Here is a 22,554-nt window from a genome sequence, read left to right on the forward strand (position 1 = left end):
AGTTGCCGAGGCAACGTGGGGAAGCTGAGACGCCCATGTCCAATCAACCGCCATGCATCGACCAAGGCCGCGGGCTAATGGGGCCCGCGGCGCTCCGCACTTGCCCTTCGGCTTCGCCTTGAAGCCAAGCCCGAGCGCGTCTTGGGACCGGGGGCTACTGTCGGCGTTCTGGGAATGGGGGTCCCCAGACTTGCCTCCTGCGGCCCATGGCGTGGCTCTGCGAGCGGGCCCGTATGGCCCATCTTCACCAGCAAGGACTCAAGACCCTCGTGAGGGGGCCAAGCCTCGCGAGGTGGATGACACAAGACCTCGGGAGCGGCCTCACCAGGCTGGCTCGCGAGGGGCGGAGAGACCAAGGCAAGGCAAACCTCGCGAGGTTCCTTGTTTCCTCTTTGGTGCTAAGGAGGCAAGCATAGACGCAGAGTACCGAGGCGTCAAGCAGAGGTTTCCATATCAGTGCAACGAGACGAAGACCAGCAGGACGGCAAGACGGAGGTCACCATGGAGCCCCAGGCGGCATCACCACCGGAGCCTTTGGCAAGCGAAGACTGCTTTTGTCAGGATAAGTTGTACTAGTTGTCCCCTTTCGAATTGGCCGTTGTTGGCTCCCTTCCCGCTCAATATTTGGGGAGAGGATCAGGGCCTCTATAAAATAGGACTAGCCACCACCATAGCAAGGGAGAGAGATCCGAACAACCACAAGTTCGCCACGCACAAGAACACCTCTCCTCAGGAAGCTGTTCTTCCCCTTGTACCGTTCATCCTCAGCCCAAGAGGCAATCCACCAAGTAGGGTATTACACCACAATGGTGGCCCGAACCAGTATAAATCTTGTGTCCTTTGTGTTGCGAGTTCGTCGAGTAGGTCCTTGAGATCTTAGCGAAGACGTGGATCGGCAGGGGGAGATCTTCGCGTGCACCCCAGTGTTCGAACCTTAAGGGTTTTGTCGGAACCCGAAATCCAACATTTGGCACGCCAGCTAGGGGTGCGCCGGAGTTTTCCTTCCGTCGGTTCGTGCTCCACCATCTTTGTTCCCATTCCCCATGCCTGGCGTCGCCCTTCCGGCTGGGTCTACGGGTGCCCACAGTGGCGCTCGGGGACTCCGAGCCCTTGCGCCCGCCTTGCGGCAAGTGCAATGACCACCCAAGTTCAAGCCGGAGATGCCGCCGCGCTACGACGGTGCGGCGGACCCGACGGCTTTCCTGCTGGCGTATGAGGAGGCCGTCCTTGAGGCCAGGGCGACGATAAGGTCATGGCTAACTGGCTTCCCATGGCCCTCACTGGCGCACCGCACGCCTGGCTGCTCAACCTCACCGGATCCACGGTGGCATCTTGGGAGGAGTTGCGCGGCCTCTTCGCCGTGCTCTATGATGTGCCGGCGCGCCACGCGATTGCGGCCCTCCTCGGCGGCTCACAAGCACCACCCTCAGATCGTCACGTCAAGCCGTTCTTTCGCCAGATCGGCGAGACTTACAAGCACCCGGGGGCTCCGCCGGGCGTGGCCGCGCCCGAGGCCGACCTCACCTTTGACTCAGGAGATCATCCCGCCTCCACCGTCAGCTCGGGTGCGCTCCCAATGCTTTGCACGCTCACCATCTGCCACGTGTCCATCACCAAGACGCTCATCGATGGCGGCGCCGGCCTCAACATGCTCTCCGTCGAGGCCTTCAGCCTTCTTCACGTACTGCTCGAGTGGCTCCGCCCTAGCAAGCCTTTCTCAGGGGTTGGTGGAGGCTCCGCCCGCTCCCTAGGGCAGATCCGCCTCCCCGTGACCTTCGGCACGCGCGACAACTACCGCACTGAGGACATCGACTTCGACATCGCCCACATCGTCCTCCTGTACAATGCCATCCTCGGGTACCCAGCCCTGGCTCAGTTCATTTGCCAGAACCCGAAATTCAACAGTGACGGGGAGGCGGATCTGCCCCAGGGGCTGGTGGAGCCATCGACGACCCCGGAAAACGGCTTGGTGGGGTGGAGCCAGCCATGTGACATGTGACACAAGCCGAAAGCTTCCACAGAGAGCACATTGAGCCCGGTCCCGCCGTCGATGAGGGTCTTGGTTACCGCTACGTTGCAGATGGTGGGGGTGCAGAGCATCGGGAGCACGCCTGCGCCCGCGGTGGTCACAGGATGGTCTCTTGAGTCGAAGGTGAGGTCGGCCTCTGGTGACGCCCATCCCGGTGGAGCTCCCTACAGCACACGGGCGGCACCCACTTGGCGGAAGAACTGCTTGACGTGGCCGTCCGAGGGCGGCGCTTGAGAACTGCCGAGGAGGGTTGCGATGGTGTGGGGTGTCGGTGCCGCAAAGTGCACGACGAAGAGGCCGCGCAGCTCCTCCCAAGAGGCCACAGAAGACCCTGGCAGGCTAAGAAGCCAGGCGCATGGTACGCCAGTGAGGGCCATGGGGAACCAGTTGGCCATGACCTTGTCGTCACCGCCGGCCACCTAGACAGCCTCCTCATAGGCCTGGAGGAAACCTGCCGGATTCGCCGCACCATTGTAGCGAGGCGGCATCTCCGTCCTGAACTTGGGCGGCCACTGTACCTGCCGCAAGGCGGGGGTGAAAGCCCGGAGGCCCGTAGCGCCTCCGTGCACGCTCGTCGGCCTGGCCGGTGGGGCGGTGCTCACCATGGGAGCAGGTTGGCGAGGCAAAGCGGACGGAGAAGCGAGGCTTCGACGCACCCCTACCTGGCGCGCCAAATGTTGGATTCAGGGTTCTGCGGACCCTTGAGAGGTTCAAACTCTGGGGTGCGTGTGAAGAACTCCCTCTTCCCAGTCTGCCTGCTCAACGATTCCATGGCCTAGCTCGACGAACCCAAGGGACAAGAGACATGGTAGTTTATCCTGATTCGGGCCACCTTGCGGTGTAATACCCTACTCTAGCTTTGTGGTGGATTGCCTCAAGGGGCTGAGGATGAACTAGTATAGTGGTTGAACAGCCTCGGGAGATGAGGTGTTCTTGAACTCGATGAGCTAGTGAGATGGTCAAGGTGGAATTGATCTGTCCCCTCTATGGTGGTGGCTAAGTCCTATTTATAGTGGCCTTGGTCCTCTTCCCAAATGCAAGGCGGGAAGGGATCCCACAATGGCCAAATTTGAAGGGAGACAACTAGTACAAGCTATCCTGACAAAAGTGGTCTTCGCCTGCAAAAGGCTCTGGTGGTGACGCTGCGGTGGGCTCTGTGATGACCTCTGTCCTGCCGTCCTGGCGGTCTTGGTCTTGTTGCACCGATATGGAAACATTTGCTTGATTCCTCGGGACCCCGCGCCTGCGCTTGCCTCCTTAGCACCAAAGAGGAAACAGGTACACTACACCCGCCTGGCCTTGGTCATCATGGCTCACGTCATATGAACCTCTAGAGGTGCACCTTTCCTTGATATCTCCGCTCCTCGGTAGCCAGCCTAGTGAGGCCGCCCCCAGGGAGGTCTTGGTGTCGTCCACCTCATGAGGCTTGGACCCTTGCGAGGGTCTTGGGTTGTTGTTGCTGAATCTGGGTCATACCGGGCCATCGATGGAGCCACGCTATGGGCCGCAGGCAGGCAATTCTGGGTACCCTCGTTCCAAGGACGCCGACAGAGCAGGAATTAAGCTTGAGGATGCTGATACGTATCCAACGTATCTATAATTTTTTATTGTTCCATGTTGTTATATTATCATTCTTGGATGTTTTACAATCATTTTATATCATTTTTTGGTACTAACCTATTGACATGGTGCCAAGTGCCAGTTGTTGTTTTTTGCTCGTTTTTTACATCACAGAAAATCAATACAAAACGGAGTCCAAGCGCAGCGAAACTTTTTGTGGAATTTTTATGGACCAGAAGACACCCAATGGGCCGGAGAAGCACCTGGGGTGCCCCGAGGGGGCATAACCCACCAGGGCGCACCTGGGCCCCCAGGTGCGCCCAAGTGGGTTGTTCCTACCTCGGTGGCCTCCCGCAGCACCTCTTTTCTCTATAAATACCCTAATATTCCAGAAACCCTTGGGGAGTCGACGAAAATCAATTCCAGCCGCCGCAAGTTCCAGAAACACCGGATCCAATCTAGACACCATCACAGAGGGGTTCATCATCCTCATTGGTGCCTCTCCGATGATGCGTGAGTAGTCTTTTGTAGACCTTCGGGTCCGTAGTTAGTATCTAGATGGCTTCCTCTCTCTCTTTTGATTCTCAACACAATGGTTACTTGGAGATCCGTGTGATGTAACTCTTTTTGCAGTGTGTTTGTTGGGATACGATGAACTTTCAGTTTATGATCAGATCTATGTTTTTATCCATGAAAGTTATTTGAGTCTTTTGATCTCTTATGTGCATGATTACTTATAGCCTCGTATTTCTTCTCCAATATTTGGGTTTTGTTTGGATAACTTGACCTATTTATCTTGCAATGGGAAGAGGTGCTTTGTGATGGGTTCGATCTTACGGTCCTTGATCCCAGTGACAGAAGGGGAACCGACACATATGTATTGTTGCTATTAAGGATAACAAGATGGGTGTTGGGGAACGTAGTAACTTCAAAAAAATTCATACGCACACGCAAGATCATGGTGATGCATAGCAACGAGAGGGGAGAGTGTTGTCTACGTACCCTCGTAGACCGGAAGCGGAAGCGTTAGCACAACGCGGTTGATGTAGTCGTACGTCTTCACGGCCCGACCGATCAAGCACCGAAACTACGGCACCTCCGAGTTCTAGCACACGTTCAGCTCGATGACGATCCCCGAACTCCGATCCAGCAAAGTGTCGGGGAAGAGTTCCGTCAGCACGATGGCGTGGTGACGATCTTGATGTTCTACCGTCGCAGGGCTTCGCCTAAGCACCGCTACAATATTATCGAGGATTATGGTGGAGGGGGGCACCGCACACGGCTAAGAGAACGATCACGAAGATCAACTTGTGTGTCTAGAGGTGCCCCCTGCCCCTGTATATAAAGGAGCAAGGGGGAGAGGCCGGCCGGCCCTTGGGGCGCGCCAAGGAGGGGGGAGTCCTCCTCCTAGTAGGAGTAGGACTCCCCTTTCCTAGTCCAACTAGGAAGAGAGAAGGGCGAAGGAAAGAGAGTGAGAGGGAGAGGGAAACAGGGGCCGCGCCCCCCTCCCCTAGTCCAATTCGGACTCCCCATGGGAGGGGGCGCACCACCTCCTGGGCTGCTTCCCTCTCTCTCCCCTCAGGCCCACTAAGGCCCAATACTTCCCCGGGGGGTTCCGGTAACCCTTCCGGCACTCCGGTTTTCTCCGAAATCACCCGAAACACTTCCAGTGTCCGAATATAGCCGTCCAATATATCGATCTTTATGTCTCGACCATTTCGAGACTCCTGGTCATGTACGTGATCATATCCGGGACTCCGAACAACCTTCGGTACATCAAAATATATAAACTCATAATGAAACTGTCATCGTAACGTTAAGCGTGCGGACCCTACGGGTTCAAGAACAATGTAGACATGACCGAGACACGTCTCTGGTCAATAACCAATAGCGTAACCTGGATGCTCATGTTGGCTCCTACATATTCTACGAAGATCTTTTATCGGTCAGACCGCATAACAACATACGTTGTTCCCTTTGTCATCGTTATGTTACTTGCTCGAGATTCGATCGTCGGTATCTCAATACCTAGTTCAATCTTATTACCGGCAAGTCTCTTTACTCGTTCTGTAATACATCATCTCGCAACTAACTCATTAGTTGCAATGCTTGCAAGGCTTAGGTGATGTGCATTATCGAGAGGGCCCAGAGATACCTCTCCGACAATCGGAGTGACAAATCCTAATCTCGAAATACGCCAACCCAACAAGTACCTTCAGAGACACCTGTAGAGCACCTTTATAATCACCCAGTTACGTTGTGACGTTTGGTAGCACACAAAGTGTTCCTACGGTAAACGGGAGTTGCATAATCTCATAGTCATAGGAACATGTATAAGTCATGAAGAAAGCAATAGCAACAAACTAAACGATCAAGTGCTATCCTAACGGAATGGGTCAAGTCAATCACATCATTCTCTAATGATGTGACCCCGTTAATCAAATGACAACTCATGTCTATGGCTAGGAAACTTAACCATCTTTGATTCAATGAGCTAGTCAAGTAGAGGCATACTAGTGACACTCTGTTTGTCTATGTATTCACACATGTATTATGTTTCCGGTTAATACAATTCTAGCATTAATAATAAACATTTATCATGATATAAGGAAATAAATAATAACTTTATTATTGCCTCTAGGGCATATTTCCTTCAGTCTCCCACTTGCACTAGAGTCAATAATCTAGTTCACATCGCCATGTGATTTAACATCAATAGTTCACATCACCATGTGATTAACACCCATAGTTCACATCGTCATGTGACCAACACCCAAAGGGTTTACTAGAGTCAATAATCTAGTTCACATCGCTATGTGATTAATACCCAAAGAGTACTAAGGTGTGATCATGTTTTGCTTGTGAGGGAAGTTTAGTCAACGGGTCTGCTACATTCAGATCCGTATGTATTTTGCAAATTTCTATGTCAACAATGCTCTGCATGGAGCTACTCTAGATAATTGCTCCCACTTTAAATATGTATCTAGATTGAGACTTTGAGTCATCTGGATCAGTGTCAAAACTTGCATCGACGTAACCCTTTACGACGAACCTTTTGTCACCTCCATAATCGAGAAACATATCTTTATTCCACTAAGGACAAATGTCCAATGATCTACTCCTAGATCACTATTGTACTCCCTTGCCAAACTCAGGGCAGGGTATACAATAGGTCTGGTACACAGCATGGCATACGTTATAGAACCTATGGCTAAGGCATAGGGAATGACTTTCATTCTCTCTCTATCTTCTGCCGTGGTCGGGTTTTGAGTCTTACTCAACTTCACACCTTGTAACACAGGCAAGAACTCCTTCTTTGACTGTTCCATTTTCAACTACTTCAAAATCTTGTCAAGGTATGTACTCATTGAAAAACTTATCAAGCATCTTGATCTATCTCTATAGATCTTGATGCTCAATATGTAAGCAGCTTCACCGAGGTCTTTCTTTAAAAAACTCCTTTCAAACATTCCTTTACGCTTTGCAGAATAATTCTACATTATCTCCGATCAACAATATGTCATTCACATATACTTATCAGAAATGTTGTAGTGCTCCCACTCACTTTCTTGTAAATACAGGCTTCACCGCAAGTCTGTATAAGACTATATGCTTTGATCAACTTATCAAAGCATATATTCCAACTCCGAGATGCTTGCACCAGTCCATAGATGGATCGCTGGAGCTTGCATATTTTGTTAGTACCTTTAGGATTGACAAAACCTTCTGGTTGCATCATATACAACTCTTCTTTAATAAATCATTAAGGAATGCAGTTTTGTTTATCCATTTGCCAGATTTCATAAAATGCGGCAATTGCTAACATGATTCGGACAGACTTAAGCATAGATACGAGTGAGAAACTCTCATCGTAGTCAACACCTTCAACTTGTTCGAAAACCTTTTTGTGACAATTCTAGCTTTGTAGATAGTAACACTACTATCAGCGTCTGTCTTCCTCTTGAAGATCCATTTAATATCAATGGCTCGCCGATCAATGGGCAAGTCAATTAAAGTCCATACTTTGTTCTCATACATGGATCTCATCTCAGATTTCATGGCCTCAAGCCATTTCGCGGAATCTGGGCTCATCATCGCTTCCTCATAGTTCGTAGGCTCGTCATGGTCAAGTAATATGACCTCTAGAATAGGATTTCCGTACCACTCTGGTGCGAATATCACTCTGGTTTACCTACGAGGTTCGGTAGTAACTTGATCTGAAGTTACATGATCATCATCATTAGCTTCCTCACTAATTGGTGTAGTAGTCACAGGAACAGATTTCTGTGATGAACTACTTTCCAAGGGAGAAGGTATAGTTACCTCATCAAGTTCTACTTTCCTCCCACTCACTTCTTTCGAGAGAAACTCCTTCTCTAGAAAGGATCCATTCTCAGCAACGAATAACTTGCCTTCGGATCTGTGACAGAAGGTGTACCCAACATTTTCTTTTGGGTATCCTATGAAGACGCAATTTTCCGATTTGGGTTTGAGCTTATTAGGTTGAAACTTTTTCACATAAGCATTGCAACCTCAAACTTTAAGAAACGACAGCTTAGGTTTCTTGCCAAACCATAGTTCATACGGTGTCATCTCAACAGATTTAGATGGTGCCCTTTTTAACGTGAATGTAGCTGTCTCTAATGCATAACCCCAAGTACGGTTATGATGTTCGGACACACCATTACACTGTGGTGTTCCAGGTGGCATGAGTAGTGAAACTATTTCACATTGTTTTAACTGAAGGCCAAACTCGTAACTCAAATATTTTACTTCTGCGATCATATCGTGGAAACTTTTATTTTTGTTACGATGATTCTCCACATCATTCTGAAATTCTATGAACTTTTCAAATATTTCAGACTTGTGTTTCATCAAGTAGATATACTCATATCTGCTCAAATCATTTGTGAAGATCAGAAAATAATGATACCTGCCACGAGCCTAATATTCATCGGACCACATACATCAGTATGTATGATTTCCAACAAATTTGTTGCTCGCTCCATTGTTCCGGAGAACGGAGTCTTAGTCATCTTGCCCATGAGGCATGGTTCGCAAGCATCAACTGATTCATAATCAAGTGATTCCAAAAACCCATCAGTATGGATTTTCTTCATGCGCTTTACATCAATATGACCTAAACGGTAGTGCCACAAATAAGTTGCACTATCATTATTAACTTTGCATCTTTTGGCTTCAATATTATGAATATGTGTATCACCACGATCGAGATCCAACAAACCATTTTCATTGGGTGTATGACCATAGAAGGTTATATTCATGTAAACAGAACAACAATTATTCTCTAACTTACATGAATAACCATATTGCAATAAACATGATCCAATCATATTTATGCTCAACGCAAACACCAAATAACACTTATTTAGGTTCAACACTAATCCCGAAAGTATAGGGAGTGTGCGATGATGATCATATCAATCTTGGAACCACTTCCAACACACATCGTCACTTCACCCTTAACTAGTCTCTGTTCATTCTGCAACTCCCATTTCGAGTTACTACTCTTAGCAACTGAACTAGTATCAAATACTGAGGGGTTGCTATAAACACTAGTAAAGTACACATCAATAACATGTATATCAAATATACCTATGTTCACTTTGCCATCCTTCTTATCCGCCAATTACTTGGGGTAGTTCCGCTTCCAGTGACCAGTCCCTTTACAGTAGAAGCACTCAGTTTCAGGCTTAGGTCCAGACTTGGGTTTTTCACTTGAGCAGCAACTTGCTTGCCGTTCTTCTTGAAGTTCCCCTTTCTTCCCTTTGTCCCTTTACTTGAAACTAGTGGTTTTGTTTACCATCAACACTTGATGCTTTTCTTGATTTCTACCTTCGTTGATTTCAGCATCATGAAGAGCTTGGAATCATTTCTGTTATCCCTTGCATATTATAGTTCATCACGAAGTTCTACTAACTTCGTGATGGTGACTAGAGAATTCTGTCAATCACTATTTTATCTGGAAGATTAACTCCCACTTGATTCAAGCGATTGTAGTACCCAGACAATCTGAGTACATGCTCACTGCTTGAGCTATTCTCCTCCATCTTTTAGCTATAGAACTTGTTGGAGACTTCATATCTCTCAACTCGGGTATTTGCTTGAAATATTAACTTCAACTCCTGGAACATCTCATATGGTCCATGACGTTCAAAACATCTTTGAAGTCCCGATTCTAAGCCGTTTAAGCATGGTGCACTAAACTATCAAGTAGTCATCATATTGAGCTAGCCAAATGTTCATAACATCTGCATCTGCTCCTGCAATAGGTTTGTCACCTACCGGTGCATCAAAGACATAATTCTTCTGTGCAGCAATGAGGATAAACCTCAGATCATGGATCCAATCCGCATCATTGCTACTACCATCTTTCAACTTAGTTTTCTCTAGGAACATATCAAAAATAAAACAGGGGAGCTAAACGCGAGCTATTGATCTACAACATAGATATGCTAATACTACCAGGACTAAGTTCATGATAAATTAAAGTTCAATTAATCATATTATTTAAGAACTCCCACTTAGATAGACATCCCTCTAATCCTCTAAGTGATCACGTGATCCAAATCAACTAAACCATGTCCGATCATCACGTGAGATGGAGTAGTTTCAATGGTGAACATCACTATGTTGATCATATCTACTATATGATTCATGCTCGACCTTTCGATCTCTGTGTTCCGAGGCCATATCTGTTATATGCTAGGCTCGTCAAGTTTAACCTGAGTATTCCGCGTGTGCAACTGTTTTGCACCCGTTGTATTTGAACGTAGAGCCTATCACACCCGATCATCACGTGGTGTCTCAGCACGAAGAACTTTCGCAATGGTGCATACTCAGGGAGAACACTTATACTTTGATAATTTTAGTGAGGGATCATCTTATAATGCTACCGTCAATCAAAGCAAGATAAGATGCATAAAAGATAAACATCACATGCAATCAATATAAGTGATATGATATGGCCATCATCATCTTGTACTTGTGATCTCCATCTCCGAAGTACCGTCATGATCACCATCGTCACCAGTGTGACACCTTGATCTCCATCGTAGCATCGTTGTCGTCTCGCCAATCTTATGCTTCCACGACTATCGCTACCGCTTAGTGATAAAGTAAAGCATTACAGCGCGATTGCATTGCATACAATAAAGCGACAACCATATGGCTCCTGCCAGTTGCCGATAACTCGGTTACCAAACATGATCATCTCATACAATAAAATTTAGCATCATGTCTTGACCATATCACATCACAACATGCCCTGCAAAAACAAGTTAGACATCCTCTAATTTGTTGTTGCAAGTTTTACGTGGCTGCTACGGGCTTAGCAAGAATCGTTCTTACCTACGCATCAAAACCACAACGATAGTTTGTCAAGTTGATGCTGTTTTAACCTTCGCAAGGACCGGGCGTAGCCACACTCGGTTCAACTAAAGTTGGATAAACTGACACCCGCCAGCCACCTGTGTGCAAAGCACGTCGGTAGAACCAGTCTCGCGTAAGCGTACGCGTAATGTCAGTTCGGGCCGCTTCATCAACAATACCGCCGAAACAAAGTATGACATGCTGGTAAGCAGTATGACTTATATCGCCCACAACTCACTTGTGTTCTACTCGTGCATAACATCAACGCATAAACCTAGGCTCGGATGCCACTGTTGGGGAACGTAGTAATTTCAAAAAAATTCCTACGCACACGCAAGATCATGGTGATGCATAGCAACGAGAGGGGAGAGTGTTGTCTACATACCCTCGTAGACCGGAAGCGGAAGCGTTAGCACAACGCGGTTGATGTAGTCGTACGTCTTCACAGCCCAACCGATCAAGCACCGAAACTACGGCACCTCCGAGTTCTAGCACACGTTCAGCTCGATGATGATCCCCGGACTCTGATCCAGCAAAGTGTCGGGGAAGGGTTCCGTCAGCACGACGGCATGGTGACGATCTTGATGTTCTACCGTCGTAGGGCTTCGCCTAAGCACCGCTACAATATTATCGAGGATTATGGTGGAGGGGGGCACCGGACACGGCTAAGAGAATGATCACGAAGATCAACTTGTGTGTCTAGAGGTGCCCCCCTGCCCCTGTATATAAAGGAGCAAGGGGGAGAGTCCGGCCGGCCCTTAGGCGCGCCAAGGAGGGGGGAGTCCTCCTCCTAGTAGGAGTAGGACTCCCCTTTCCTAGTCCAACTAGGAAGAGAGAAGGGGGAAGGAAAGAGAGGGAGAGGGAGAGGGAAAGAGGGGCCGCGCCCCCCTCCCGTAGTCCAATTCGGACTCCCCATGGGAGGGGGCGCGCCACCTCCTGGGCTGCTGCCCTCTCTCTCCCCTAAGGCCCACTAAGGCCCAATACTTCCCCGGGGGGTTCCGGTAACCCTTCTAGCACTCCGGTTTTCTCCGAAATCGCCCGAAACACTTCCGGTGTCCGAATATAGCCGTCCAATATATCGATCTTTATGTATCGACCATTTCGAGACTCCTCGTCATGTCCATGATCATATCCGGGACTCCGAACAACCTTCGGTACATCAAAATATATAAACTCATAATGAAATTGTCATCGTAACGTTAAGCTTGCGGACCCTACGGGTTCGAGAACAATGTAGACATGACCGAGACACGTCTCCGGTCAATAACCAATAGTGGAACCTGGATGCTCATATTGGCTCCTACATATTCTACGAAGATCTTCTATCGGTCAGACCGCATAACAACATACGTTGTTCCCTTTGTCATCGGTATGTTACTTGCCCGAGATTCGATCGTCGGTATCTCAATACCTAGTTCAATCTCGTTACCGGCAAGTCTCTTTACTCGTTCTGTAATACATCATCTTGCAACTAACTCATTAGTTGCAATGCTTGCAAGGCTTAGGTGATGTGCATTACCGAGAGGGCCCAGAGATACCTCTCCGACAATCGGAGTGACAAATCCTAATCTCGAAATACGCCAACCCAACAAGTACCTTCAGAGACACCTGTAGAGCAAATTTATAATCACCCAGTTACGTTGTGACGTTTGGTAGCACACAAAGTGTTCCTCCGGTAAACGGGAGTTGCATAATCTCATAGTCATAGGAACATGTATAAGTCATGAAGAAAGCAATAGCAACAAACTAAACGATCAAGTGTTAAGCTAACGGAATGGGTCAAGTCAATCACATCATTCTCCTAATGATGTGATCCCGTTAATCAAATGACAACTCATGTCTATGGTTAGGAAACATAACCATCTTTGATCAACTAGCTAGTCAAGTAGAGGCATACTAGTGACACTCTGTTTGTCTATGTATTCACACATGTATTATGTTTCCGGTTAATACAATTCTAGCATGAATAATAAACATTTATCATGATATAAGGAAATAAATAATAACTTTATTATTGCCTCTAGGGCATATTTCCTTCAATGGGGTCTATTTCTACATAAATAGATCTCATCTACATCATGTCATCGTTCTTATTGCATTACTCTGTTTCCCCATGAACTTAATACACTAGATGCATGATGGATAGCGGTTGATGTGTGGAGTAATAGTAGTAGATGCAGGCAGGAGTCGGTCTACTAATCTTGGACGTGATTCCTATATAATGATCATTGCCTGGATATCATCATGATTATTTGAAGTTCTATCAATTTCCCAACAGTAATTTGTTTACCCACCGTTTGCTATTTTTCTCGAGAGAAGGCACTAGTGAAACCTACGGCCTCCGAGTCTCTTCTTTAGTATATTTGCCTTCGTGATCTATTTTTATTTGATTTTATTTATTTTCAGATCTATTAATCCAAAAACCCAAAGTACCTTGCTGTAATTTTTTTATTTTATCTCATGTTCCCGTGAGATCCATTTATCCAATCTACTACAATTTTACCTATCTTTTTACCCATGAGGGATTGACAACCCCTCTCTTATGTCGGGTTGTAAGTATTTGTTCTTTGTGTGCAGGAGCTGTTTACGTGGTGTTGCGTGGTTCTCCTACTGGTTCGATAACCTTGGTCTCATCACTGAGGGAAATACCTACCGTTGTTGTGCTGCACCATCCCTTCCTCTTTGGGAAAATACCGACATAGTTCAAGCAAACATCAATCAGCTCACTACCCAATGATATGTAAGACAAGAAGGGGATTTTACCACAACAGAACTACAACTAGGCCTTGTAGAACAGATCATAAGACCACCGAGCACAATAGCTGATGCTACGACACCCAAGGTACGCCGGATCTAGGAGGGAGGGTGGGATTATACGAGTAAGACAAGGATATTTCGCAACCATCGCTTGAGCAAACATGTACCCGAATGAATCGCCGCTGCCAACACCGTCGATCTTGCACTACTGCCGGGATCCAAGGAGAAGAGAAGGATTTTACAGCTCCTCCAACTTCTCTTGCGAACCCGGATCCAGTTGCCGCCAAGGACTAACATAAACGTAGTTGATGGGTTTAGATGGGCTTTGGTGGCCGTATATGGTGCGGCCCAGTCAGAGCTTAAACCGGATTTCCTTGCAGATTTGGTGAGAATTTGTGGTGATGAAATACTTCCCATTCTGGTGGGGGGAGACCTTAATATTATTAGAAGACAAGACGAAAAAAATAATGACAATTTCGATGGGAGATGGTCATTCCTGTTTAATACGATCATTGAAAGTCTTGATTTGAGGGAGATGGACCTCACTGGGAGACAACTCACATGGGCTAATTCGTTACCAGTCCCTACTTATGAGAAATTGGACCGGGTTCTCACTAGTGTTTAGTGGGAATAGAAATTTCCTTTGGTGACGGTTCACGCCCTATAGAGGGCCATTTCTGATCATACTCCATCGTTGGTCGATTCTGGGGAAGCGATACATGTGGGAAACAGAAATATTTTCTCTTTCAAATTAGGATGGTTCGAGAGGGAAGGATTCCCAAATCTCATTGCAGCAGAATGGGCCAAGGAGTCGGGAGGGATCTCAAATATTGATAGATGGCAAAACAAAATTAGACATTTGCGCCAGTTCCTGAGAGGATGGGCCAAGAATCAAAGTAGTTTATATAAAGTTGAAAAGGAGAGACTGATAAAAATTATTAATGAGATTGATTTAAGAGTGGAAGCCACAATTCTTCATACGTCTGAACGAAACATTAAGAATGAGGCGAGGAATAAGTTACAAGCTCTTCTGCGAGAGGAGGAGATGAAATGGGCACTTAGAGCGAAGGTATCTAAGATCGTCCAAGGGGATGATAATACCCAATTTTTTCATCTGATAGCTAATGGGAAACATAGAAAAAAGAAAATTATTCAACTTGAATTAGATGAGGGTACAATTGTAGGGCATGAAAACCTCAAACTGTACATCTCTAAATATTATAAGAAGCTTTTCAGAGCACCCAAAGAAATTTTTGTGTCTCTAGATGAGAGCGCGATCGGGGATATACCTCAGCTCAGCTCCAATGAGAATGAGGTGTTGTCTGCTCCGTTCACTGAGAAAGAGGTGTTTGATGCAATACCACAAATGAAACAAAATAAAGCCCCCGGACCGGATGGGTTCTCGGTGGAATTTCAAAAGAAATGTTGGCATAGCATCAAGGGATATCTTATGCCTTTGTTTCAGGACTTGTTCGACGGTCACTTATAGTTATTCCACTTAAATTTTGGAATAATAAAATTGTTGCCAAAGAAGGTGGAGGCTACTCGCATTAAGCAATTTAGGTCGATCTGTCTTCTCAATGTAAGCTTCAAGATCTTTACCAAGGTTGGTACGAATAGGTTAACGTGGATAGCTCATTCGGTAGTTCAACCAACCCAAACTGTTTTCATGCCAGGGCGACACATCCTTGAAGGGGTTGTCGTCCTACATGAAACTCTCCATGAAATCCACACGGAGAAACTAGTTGGTGTTATATTCAAAGTGGACTTTGAGAAAGCATATGACAAGGTCAAATGGCCCTTCCTCTAGCAAGCCCTACATATGAAGGGGTTCAATGAGTCCTGGAGATCTCAGGTGGACGCATTCATACATAAGGGTAGTGTTGGGATAAAAGTAAATGATGACACGGGGCATTATTTTCAGACACACAAGGGGCTAAGACAGGGGGACTCCATGTCCCCCGTGCTGTTCAACATAGTAGCGGATATGTTGGCAGTCCTCATCGATCGGGCTAAAGAGAATGGCCAATTAGGAGGACTAGTTCCCCACCTGGTAGAGGGGGGTATCCATTCTATAATACGCTGACGACACCATTCTTTTCATGGAGCACGATGTCGCAAAAGCCAGGAATATGAAGCTTGTCTGGACTAAAAATAAATTTTAACAAAAGTGAATTGTTCTGTTTTGGGAGAGCGAAAGAGGAACAGGATGAGTACAGACAATTGTTCGGATGCGAAATGGGTTCCCTATCGTTTAGTTACTTAGGGATCCCAATTCACCATCGACGTTTAATGAACAAGGAATGGAAATGTATAGAAGATAGATTTGAAACAAGACTAAGTTGCTTGAAGGGCAAGCTAATGTCTTACGGAGGTCGGCTGGTTTTGATAAATTCGGTTTTGACGAGCCTGCCGATGTTCCTTTTATCTTTCTTTGAAGTGCGTGTAGGGGTACAGAAAAGATTAGACTCCTATCGATCCCGTTTCTTTTGGCAAAGTGATGAGGCTAAGAAGAAATACCGATTGGCTCGATGGGATATATTATATGCAGACCAAAGGACCAAGGTGTGTTAGGGGTCGAGAACTTAGAGGTAAAAAATAGATGCTTGCTTAGCAAATGGCTATACATGCCATCGGTTGAGACCGAGGATATGTGGGTACAAATTTTGCGAAATAAGTACCTATGCACTAAGACTTTGGCCTAGGTTATAGCTAGGCCTACAGACTCGCCTTTTTGGAAGGGGTTAATGAATACAAAGGTCACCTTCTTTCAATGTGTGAAGTTCATTGTAGGTAAAGTACCACTACTAGATTCTGGGAGGATACATGGCTAGGGGAGATGCCTCTGACTCTGCAATACCCATCCCTATATAATATTGTGCAACATAAGGAAGATTATGTCACCACATTATTAAATTCGGTACCGCTTAATATCCAATTTAGGAGATCCCTAGTGGGGGAACGTTGGAACGAGTGGTTGCACCTAGTCCGCAGGTTGGTGGAAGTTCAACTATCGGACCATGAGGATACGATTCAGTGGAAGTTAGTTGCGAATGGAACCTTCTTAGTGAAATCTATGTATTAGGATCTAATTGATTTCTGGCCATTGTCTAGGTCATTGCACATATGAAAGATTAAAGTTCCGCTCCGAATTAAAATCTTCATGTGGTTCGTTCACATTGGGGTCATATTGACCGAAGATAACTTGCTAAAAAGAAGTTGGATTGGTAATTCCAGATGTTGTTTTTGTGATCACAATGAAACGATTAAACACCTCTTTCTCGAGTGTCCACTTGCAAAATTATTATGGTGCTCAATACATATAGCTTTTAACGTCCATACCCCAACGAGCATAAACACGTTATTTAGGACGTTGCTCAATGGAGTGGATATACATATAGCGAAACATATTCGGATAGGGATATGTGCACTATTTTGGGCTATATGGAATACTAGAAATGATTTGATTTTTAATGGGACAAACTTCATGAATTTTTTGCAGGTTATCTACAGAGCTACAACGTCGATCCGTATGTGGTCATTAATCATTCATGCGGACTACAAAGAGCTTTTGCTTATTGGGTGCAAGCGCTGGGAGACGTATCTTCAGCCGATTTGGATGGCGAGTTAATCATAGGCTAGGTGTATAGGCATCATAGCCTGCTATGTATAGCTGCATGTGGCATCTTTTTAATGTTTTCTTTCATTTTGCACTAAGATTATGGGCCTTTTGGGACCCTAAGACTTTATTACACTTTTTAATAATATGGGTGCATGCATCGATTGATGCAGAGGCCGAGGGTTTTTCTTTCTTAAAAAAAAAGAAGCTCTGATTACCACTTGTCAAATCCAACATGGTCCGAAGAACTAAATTCAGACTAGCACTCACTCAATAACAAAACTTAGCGAAACTAGAGCCAAGGATCGAGAGACCTCTAGGATATTTTGCTTGTATTGCAAGAAATTTTGGAGGAGTTCGCATACACCTAAGTGTCAACCAAAAACACTGGCGGCAAGGGTTTACCCCAATACAAGCAAAATATCCTAGATGTCTCTCGATCATTGGCTTTATATACTTGAAAGGGAAAATCGAAACAAAAAAGGTAAAACATGGCAGTTGGGCATAGTTGCTCTTTTGCCGAAAAGTAAACAACGACGCTTTGAGTCCTCCCAACCGTCCGATCCTATGTAACACGCGAAGTGGTATGGAGGAATGGCGAGCGTTGGATGGACGATGGACGGCTATCAAAGCACCAACGAGCCACGTGGTCGCGAAGAAGTTGAAGCACAGAGCTGCAGCCGCGGTGGATTCACGCACGGGAAGTGGTCCACCGGAGGGGAGGAAGCAGAGGTGGAAGAGAAGGAGGCGGGGGAGGCCTCACCGCTGCCGCGGGCCAGTGGCCACCGGAGGCGGCAGTGAGGGAGGGCGCGGGATGGGGAGGTGGCGGGGGGAAAACCTAGTCGTCCCCCGAGTCTGGTATTCAGGAACAAGCACTATTTGGTCTGGTATTCTTTCTTCTTTTTTTGGCGGGCATATTTGGTCTGGTATTCAGGAACAAGCACTCGGCGCGTTGTGGGTTTGATAAGTTTCAGAAGGACTGACTGTTGTTGTATATCATTCAGACTTTTATGGCTATGAAATTGGGAGTGGTGCTCCCACATTTACATTTTTGAAAACAAATGTCTGCTACTACTACAAACATTAAACATAGCCGAGCAATGCTCAATTGGCAAGCTCCAGTATCATATACAAAATTTTCTCGGAGATCCATCACTCATGCACAGAGATACAACATACTACTACATCACGGAGAAAAACCGGCCTCTTTTCGTTGCTCCGCTACTTCAAACCCCTCCTCATCCTCTGTTAACACGCTGGCCAGCCACATCTCCATGCTATCCTGCGACTCCAAATTCATGTCCTGCCGAAAACATACACGAGACAAGGAGATGAGCCATGAGAAATATATATGCACCGGGAAACGAAACGTGGCGGCAATCGGTGCACTTACGGGTGGAAGGGGGATATCTGGAGGCGCTCCGAGGTCGGGCAACTCCTGGAGCGCCTCCGCGTCAAGCGGCAGAGGCTGCCCCTCAGGGTCAGGGTAGGCGGTCCCGCCGCTTGACAGGTGTTCATCCAGGCCAGACAGCGGTGCGTCCTCCACGGCATGCGACGAGCTTCCAGCGAGCCATTCCACGGCTTCCCGAACAGTTGACATGCGGGACTCTCCCTCCTCCTGTCACAGTTGCAGCGGTAACAAGTAACATGAGTGGCAGTGAGATGCAGGAGTTGTCACAATGTACAAGGTGACATTGTACTCTGCTGACTACTGTGTACATACACAATGTTAATTCAGGAAGAAGGCATAACTTGAGGGGGTTATCTTAGCAGCTGAAACAGTAAAATGCATGTCCTATTCAAGATGTGATTTGGGTTCATGAAAAGCTTGCCACACAAGCTCAAAGGTAGTATATTGTTGTAATCACTCATCAGGATCGATTATGTATTGAATCTGCCAATTGGTAGTAAAGGAATCAGAAGGCTTGATGATATATGTACTACTCTAAGTTGATATGCATGGATCTTTATAAGGACTTGAAGCTTCTGATATATTTGTGCGACTCTTGGAAGCCCTCTTGCAAGCAGAGGAAATTTTCCTCTGTAGTAGGAGTATCTTGTTGATTTTGGTGCAGTATAGCATCCACTACCTGAACCTACAGCTGAGAAGGAATCGCAATCGCAACAGTGGGATCCTAGTATTGCAAGGTTTGTTTCAGGGTACCCCAGTAATTCACCGACAGATCACTACTATTAAGTCAATACTCTATAATCTCACAAACAGAGTTCACTTGATGTACATAGGATTTATTTCATGTATATAGGAAAACTGAAGCTTCATATGATCCATAAAGTTAGACAGAAGTTTTCACATAGGCAATGAAGATATACCTGATTCTGCTCGGTTCCGGATGGGCTACCGTTTGGGCAACGAGTCTGCAGAGGGTATGTCATTGTGGTTGTAGGATCGTCTTCCCCAGCAAATGAATCAAATTCTTCACTAACACCGCACACTAGAGACTGCCCGGCATTCATTGACTGCACCTGATAAAAGACTTTGGAAACAACAAGCTCCTCCTGCTTTTCATCTTGATCTACCCCAAGGTGGTACTGATGCATTCTCCAATTAGTTTTCTCTGTCTTGCCACCTCCTTTCCGATAACCAATGTAAAGAACCAATATTTTCTTCCATCCTTTTATGACACCGTTATTATCTAAGATAGATCTGGATTTTCCAGTCTTGTGCCATCTGATATTCTCATCACAGACAGTGTGGTCACTATTGCTAATCTTGCGACGCTTACGCTTGCCAACAACGTATGCATTGGATACTTTGTGGAAGAAGTGACCGGTGCTCCCGTCCATCTTGATACCTACAGGGGTATATGAGTTAACTACCAAGAATTACTCTGCATGGTATAAGTATTTAAATCAGAAGGCCCTGATAGCAAGTCCAAGTAAGAATCATGTACCAGGGAGATTTTCCGGATGTGTATAGCAGATTCCTTGGGCCTCCCCTATGGTTGGAATAAAATCATCTATTAGTACATGGGACGCTGCCCTGCCAACCTTTCCTTCTAAATGTTCAAGCAGTTCGAGATCAGTTGGATCAAATTTGACACCAGCAGGGAGTCCTGGCCACTGTGATAAAACCTGCAACACAAAGCATGAAGTGCAACCACAAGATGCCCAGAAATCAGGAACAGGGGGAGTACAAGATGCACCAGATTTTTATGGGGGGGAATTACAAGAGAACCGAGCATAAAAGTAAATGCAAAGAGTGGATGCTACTTACATCAGTATTATCAATGCGGTATTTGCAATTTGGGCACTCCATCCATGCAAGCAATTCCTCAACCTGGCAAAGCGGGGGATGAATTATCATCGTAGCAATTGTCTTGGTAGTAACGATCAATGACCTGAAGAATCTGTGAGATAACAAATTCAATTAATTATACATGATAGAGATCCCACTTTTCTCAACAAAAAATTATCTAGTACCTTTTTTTATATTCTTTCATACCTTTCTCGACAAAAAAACTAGCTAAATGGAAATATATGAAAGAATGTTTACACAGACAGGCATCTATATGAATTCTAGGTTCAGTCATAGGATATTAACTGCCATAAACTTAAAGCCAACTAATCAAGAATAGTCACTGTTCACTAACTAAAAAAAATCAAAGGAACGAAGATAGGAGTAATAAATTATGTACTACTCAATAAATTTGATAGATAAGTGCTTCTTTCAAGATCTTTTGCCTTGCTTTGCTATTTTCAACGTATTAGGCCAAAGACAGATATAGACCACTGAACTCTGTTTCAGAAGAAAGAGGAGACTAATGCAGATTGCAGAGCATGCCCATTGATCTTAACAACCAAAGTCAATGATGTAATGGACATGTGGAGTCATGATCAGGTTCGCAGAATGCCACCAACAGTTTCCAGCTGGAAGCACTGGAATTTAAGAACAGGTGCTCTGTTCTTAAACCTGCAGCTGTCATTTGTGTGTCACTGCACACAAACGGAAACCTGAAGGCTAAACTGAAAGAGTGTCAAACGAGGTGTGATGCAACTCGGCGACCCAACAGCACAAATCTGCGAACTCTAGTCTGCCCTGTGACCACGAGATCGGAGCAGTCTCCACGAAACAAAACGGAGCGAAACGGACAAGACACTTCTTTACTCTGCTTTGTGACAGACAGCTGCGAGCAGATGAGTCTCCGCTTAACAGAGCCCTCCCAACTCAAGCAGATCGATCGTGAACCCCTGCACCACCGCCGCTGCAGCAACGAGCAGAACCGGGCCGGATTCACGACGACTGCGCGGAGGCCGGAGGCGCCACCCTTCTCTGCTTAGTGGAGACTCGAGACGGCTCCACCGGCACCTCAGCCGATCATTAACCCCCTGCGCTGCCGCTGCAACAAAGAGGAAAGCCGGGCCGGATTCACGCCGGCGGTGCGAAGCGTCAGTGCGTCACCCTCCACCTTTTTTTTTCGAGAACTCCTCTGCTTCCTTCGGGGGGAAGGCTCTGAATCACGTCAGCGGCGTCGCACTCGCACCGGTCTTGCTCCCCGACGATCCCACGCTCATCGCCCCGTCAGACTGACATCTCCTCTCCCACTGCATCGCCATCCGATCTTCTCCAAAAACCACCTACCGGAATCAATCGCGACGCCCCTCTGGATCAAACCGAAACCCAGACCCCAGAAGCAGATAATACCACCAGACCACGTGAGAAAATAAAACAAAAAGGATCCCGAGCAGCAGAAAAGTAGGAGAGAGACCGAGAGACCGGGTCAGAGAGGCTCACTTACTCTGCCATGGCCGCCCGGCGCGGCAGCGCTGCGACGGGAGGGACCGAGAGCGGAGTGTGGAGCGAGACGGGCATCCGAGGGGAGGGGAGGGGAGGGGGAGGGGCAACTTCTGGGCAACTGAGGTGGGGAGCGCGGCCTTAAATAGGCGAGGGGGGAGAAAGAAGGCGGACCCTGCCCACCGGGGCCTGTCCAAAATGTTTTGCACTCCCCACCGGAACACGCAAGCAACGCCCCTCCTGGACGTGTTTCGCACTTTCGCTAGGCTTGGGAGCTTTGGGTTGGGTTGTGCCCCTCGGCGGGAAACTCGGCTCGGGTGCAGCCTCGGCGTGGACTCGGCTTGCCATGGCCATGGATTTTTTTTTATTTTTTTGCGAGTGACCTTGCTCTCAGATTCTTTTCTACCAAAGGTAAATTTCTGAGATGTCTTTTGCGCTCGGTAC

The 22,554-nt window shown here is 46.6% G+C and overlaps 1 protein-coding gene across 1 annotated transcript; it reads right to left on the reverse strand.

Moving 5' to 3' along the window:
• Positions 1-18,334: 18,334 nt before the first annotated feature.
• On the reverse strand, positions 18,335-22,233 carry LOC125538719 (uncharacterized). Its single transcript, XM_048701994.2, has 6 exons — positions 22,115-22,233; positions 20,593-20,725; positions 20,270-20,450; positions 19,689-20,170; positions 18,751-18,975; positions 18,335-18,660 (listed from the first exon to the last, which is right to left on the reverse strand). The coding sequence occupies exons 1-6, from the start codon at positions 22,186-22,188 to the stop codon at positions 18,544-18,546; spliced, it is 1,212 nt and encodes a 403-aa protein (XP_048557951.1). The 5' UTR covers positions 22,189-22,233; the 3' UTR covers positions 18,335-18,543.
• Positions 22,234-22,554: the final 321 nt, after the last annotated feature.

Source organism: Triticum urartu, chromosome 2A (assembly GCF_056163025.1).
Source record: "Triticum urartu cultivar PI428250 chromosome 2A, HENAU_Tu73, whole genome shotgun sequence".
NCBI lineage: Eukaryota > Viridiplantae > Streptophyta > Magnoliopsida > Poales > Poaceae > Triticum > Triticum urartu.

Bases quoted from the DNA above. Each gene is read 5' to 3' on its own strand.
- LOC125538719 (XM_048701994.2), bottom strand. From the start codon at position 22,188: ATGCCCGTCTCGCTCCACACTCCGCTCTCGGTCCCTCCCGTCGCAGCG. The intron at 20,726-22,114 runs GTAAGTGAGCCT...GTTATCTCACAG, and splicing joins CGCCGGGCGGCCATGGCAGA to ATTCTTCAGGTCATTGATCG. The intron at 20,171-20,269 runs GTACATGATTCT...ATACCCCTGTAG, and splicing joins ACATCCGGAAAATCTCCCTG to GTATCAAGATGGACGGGAGC.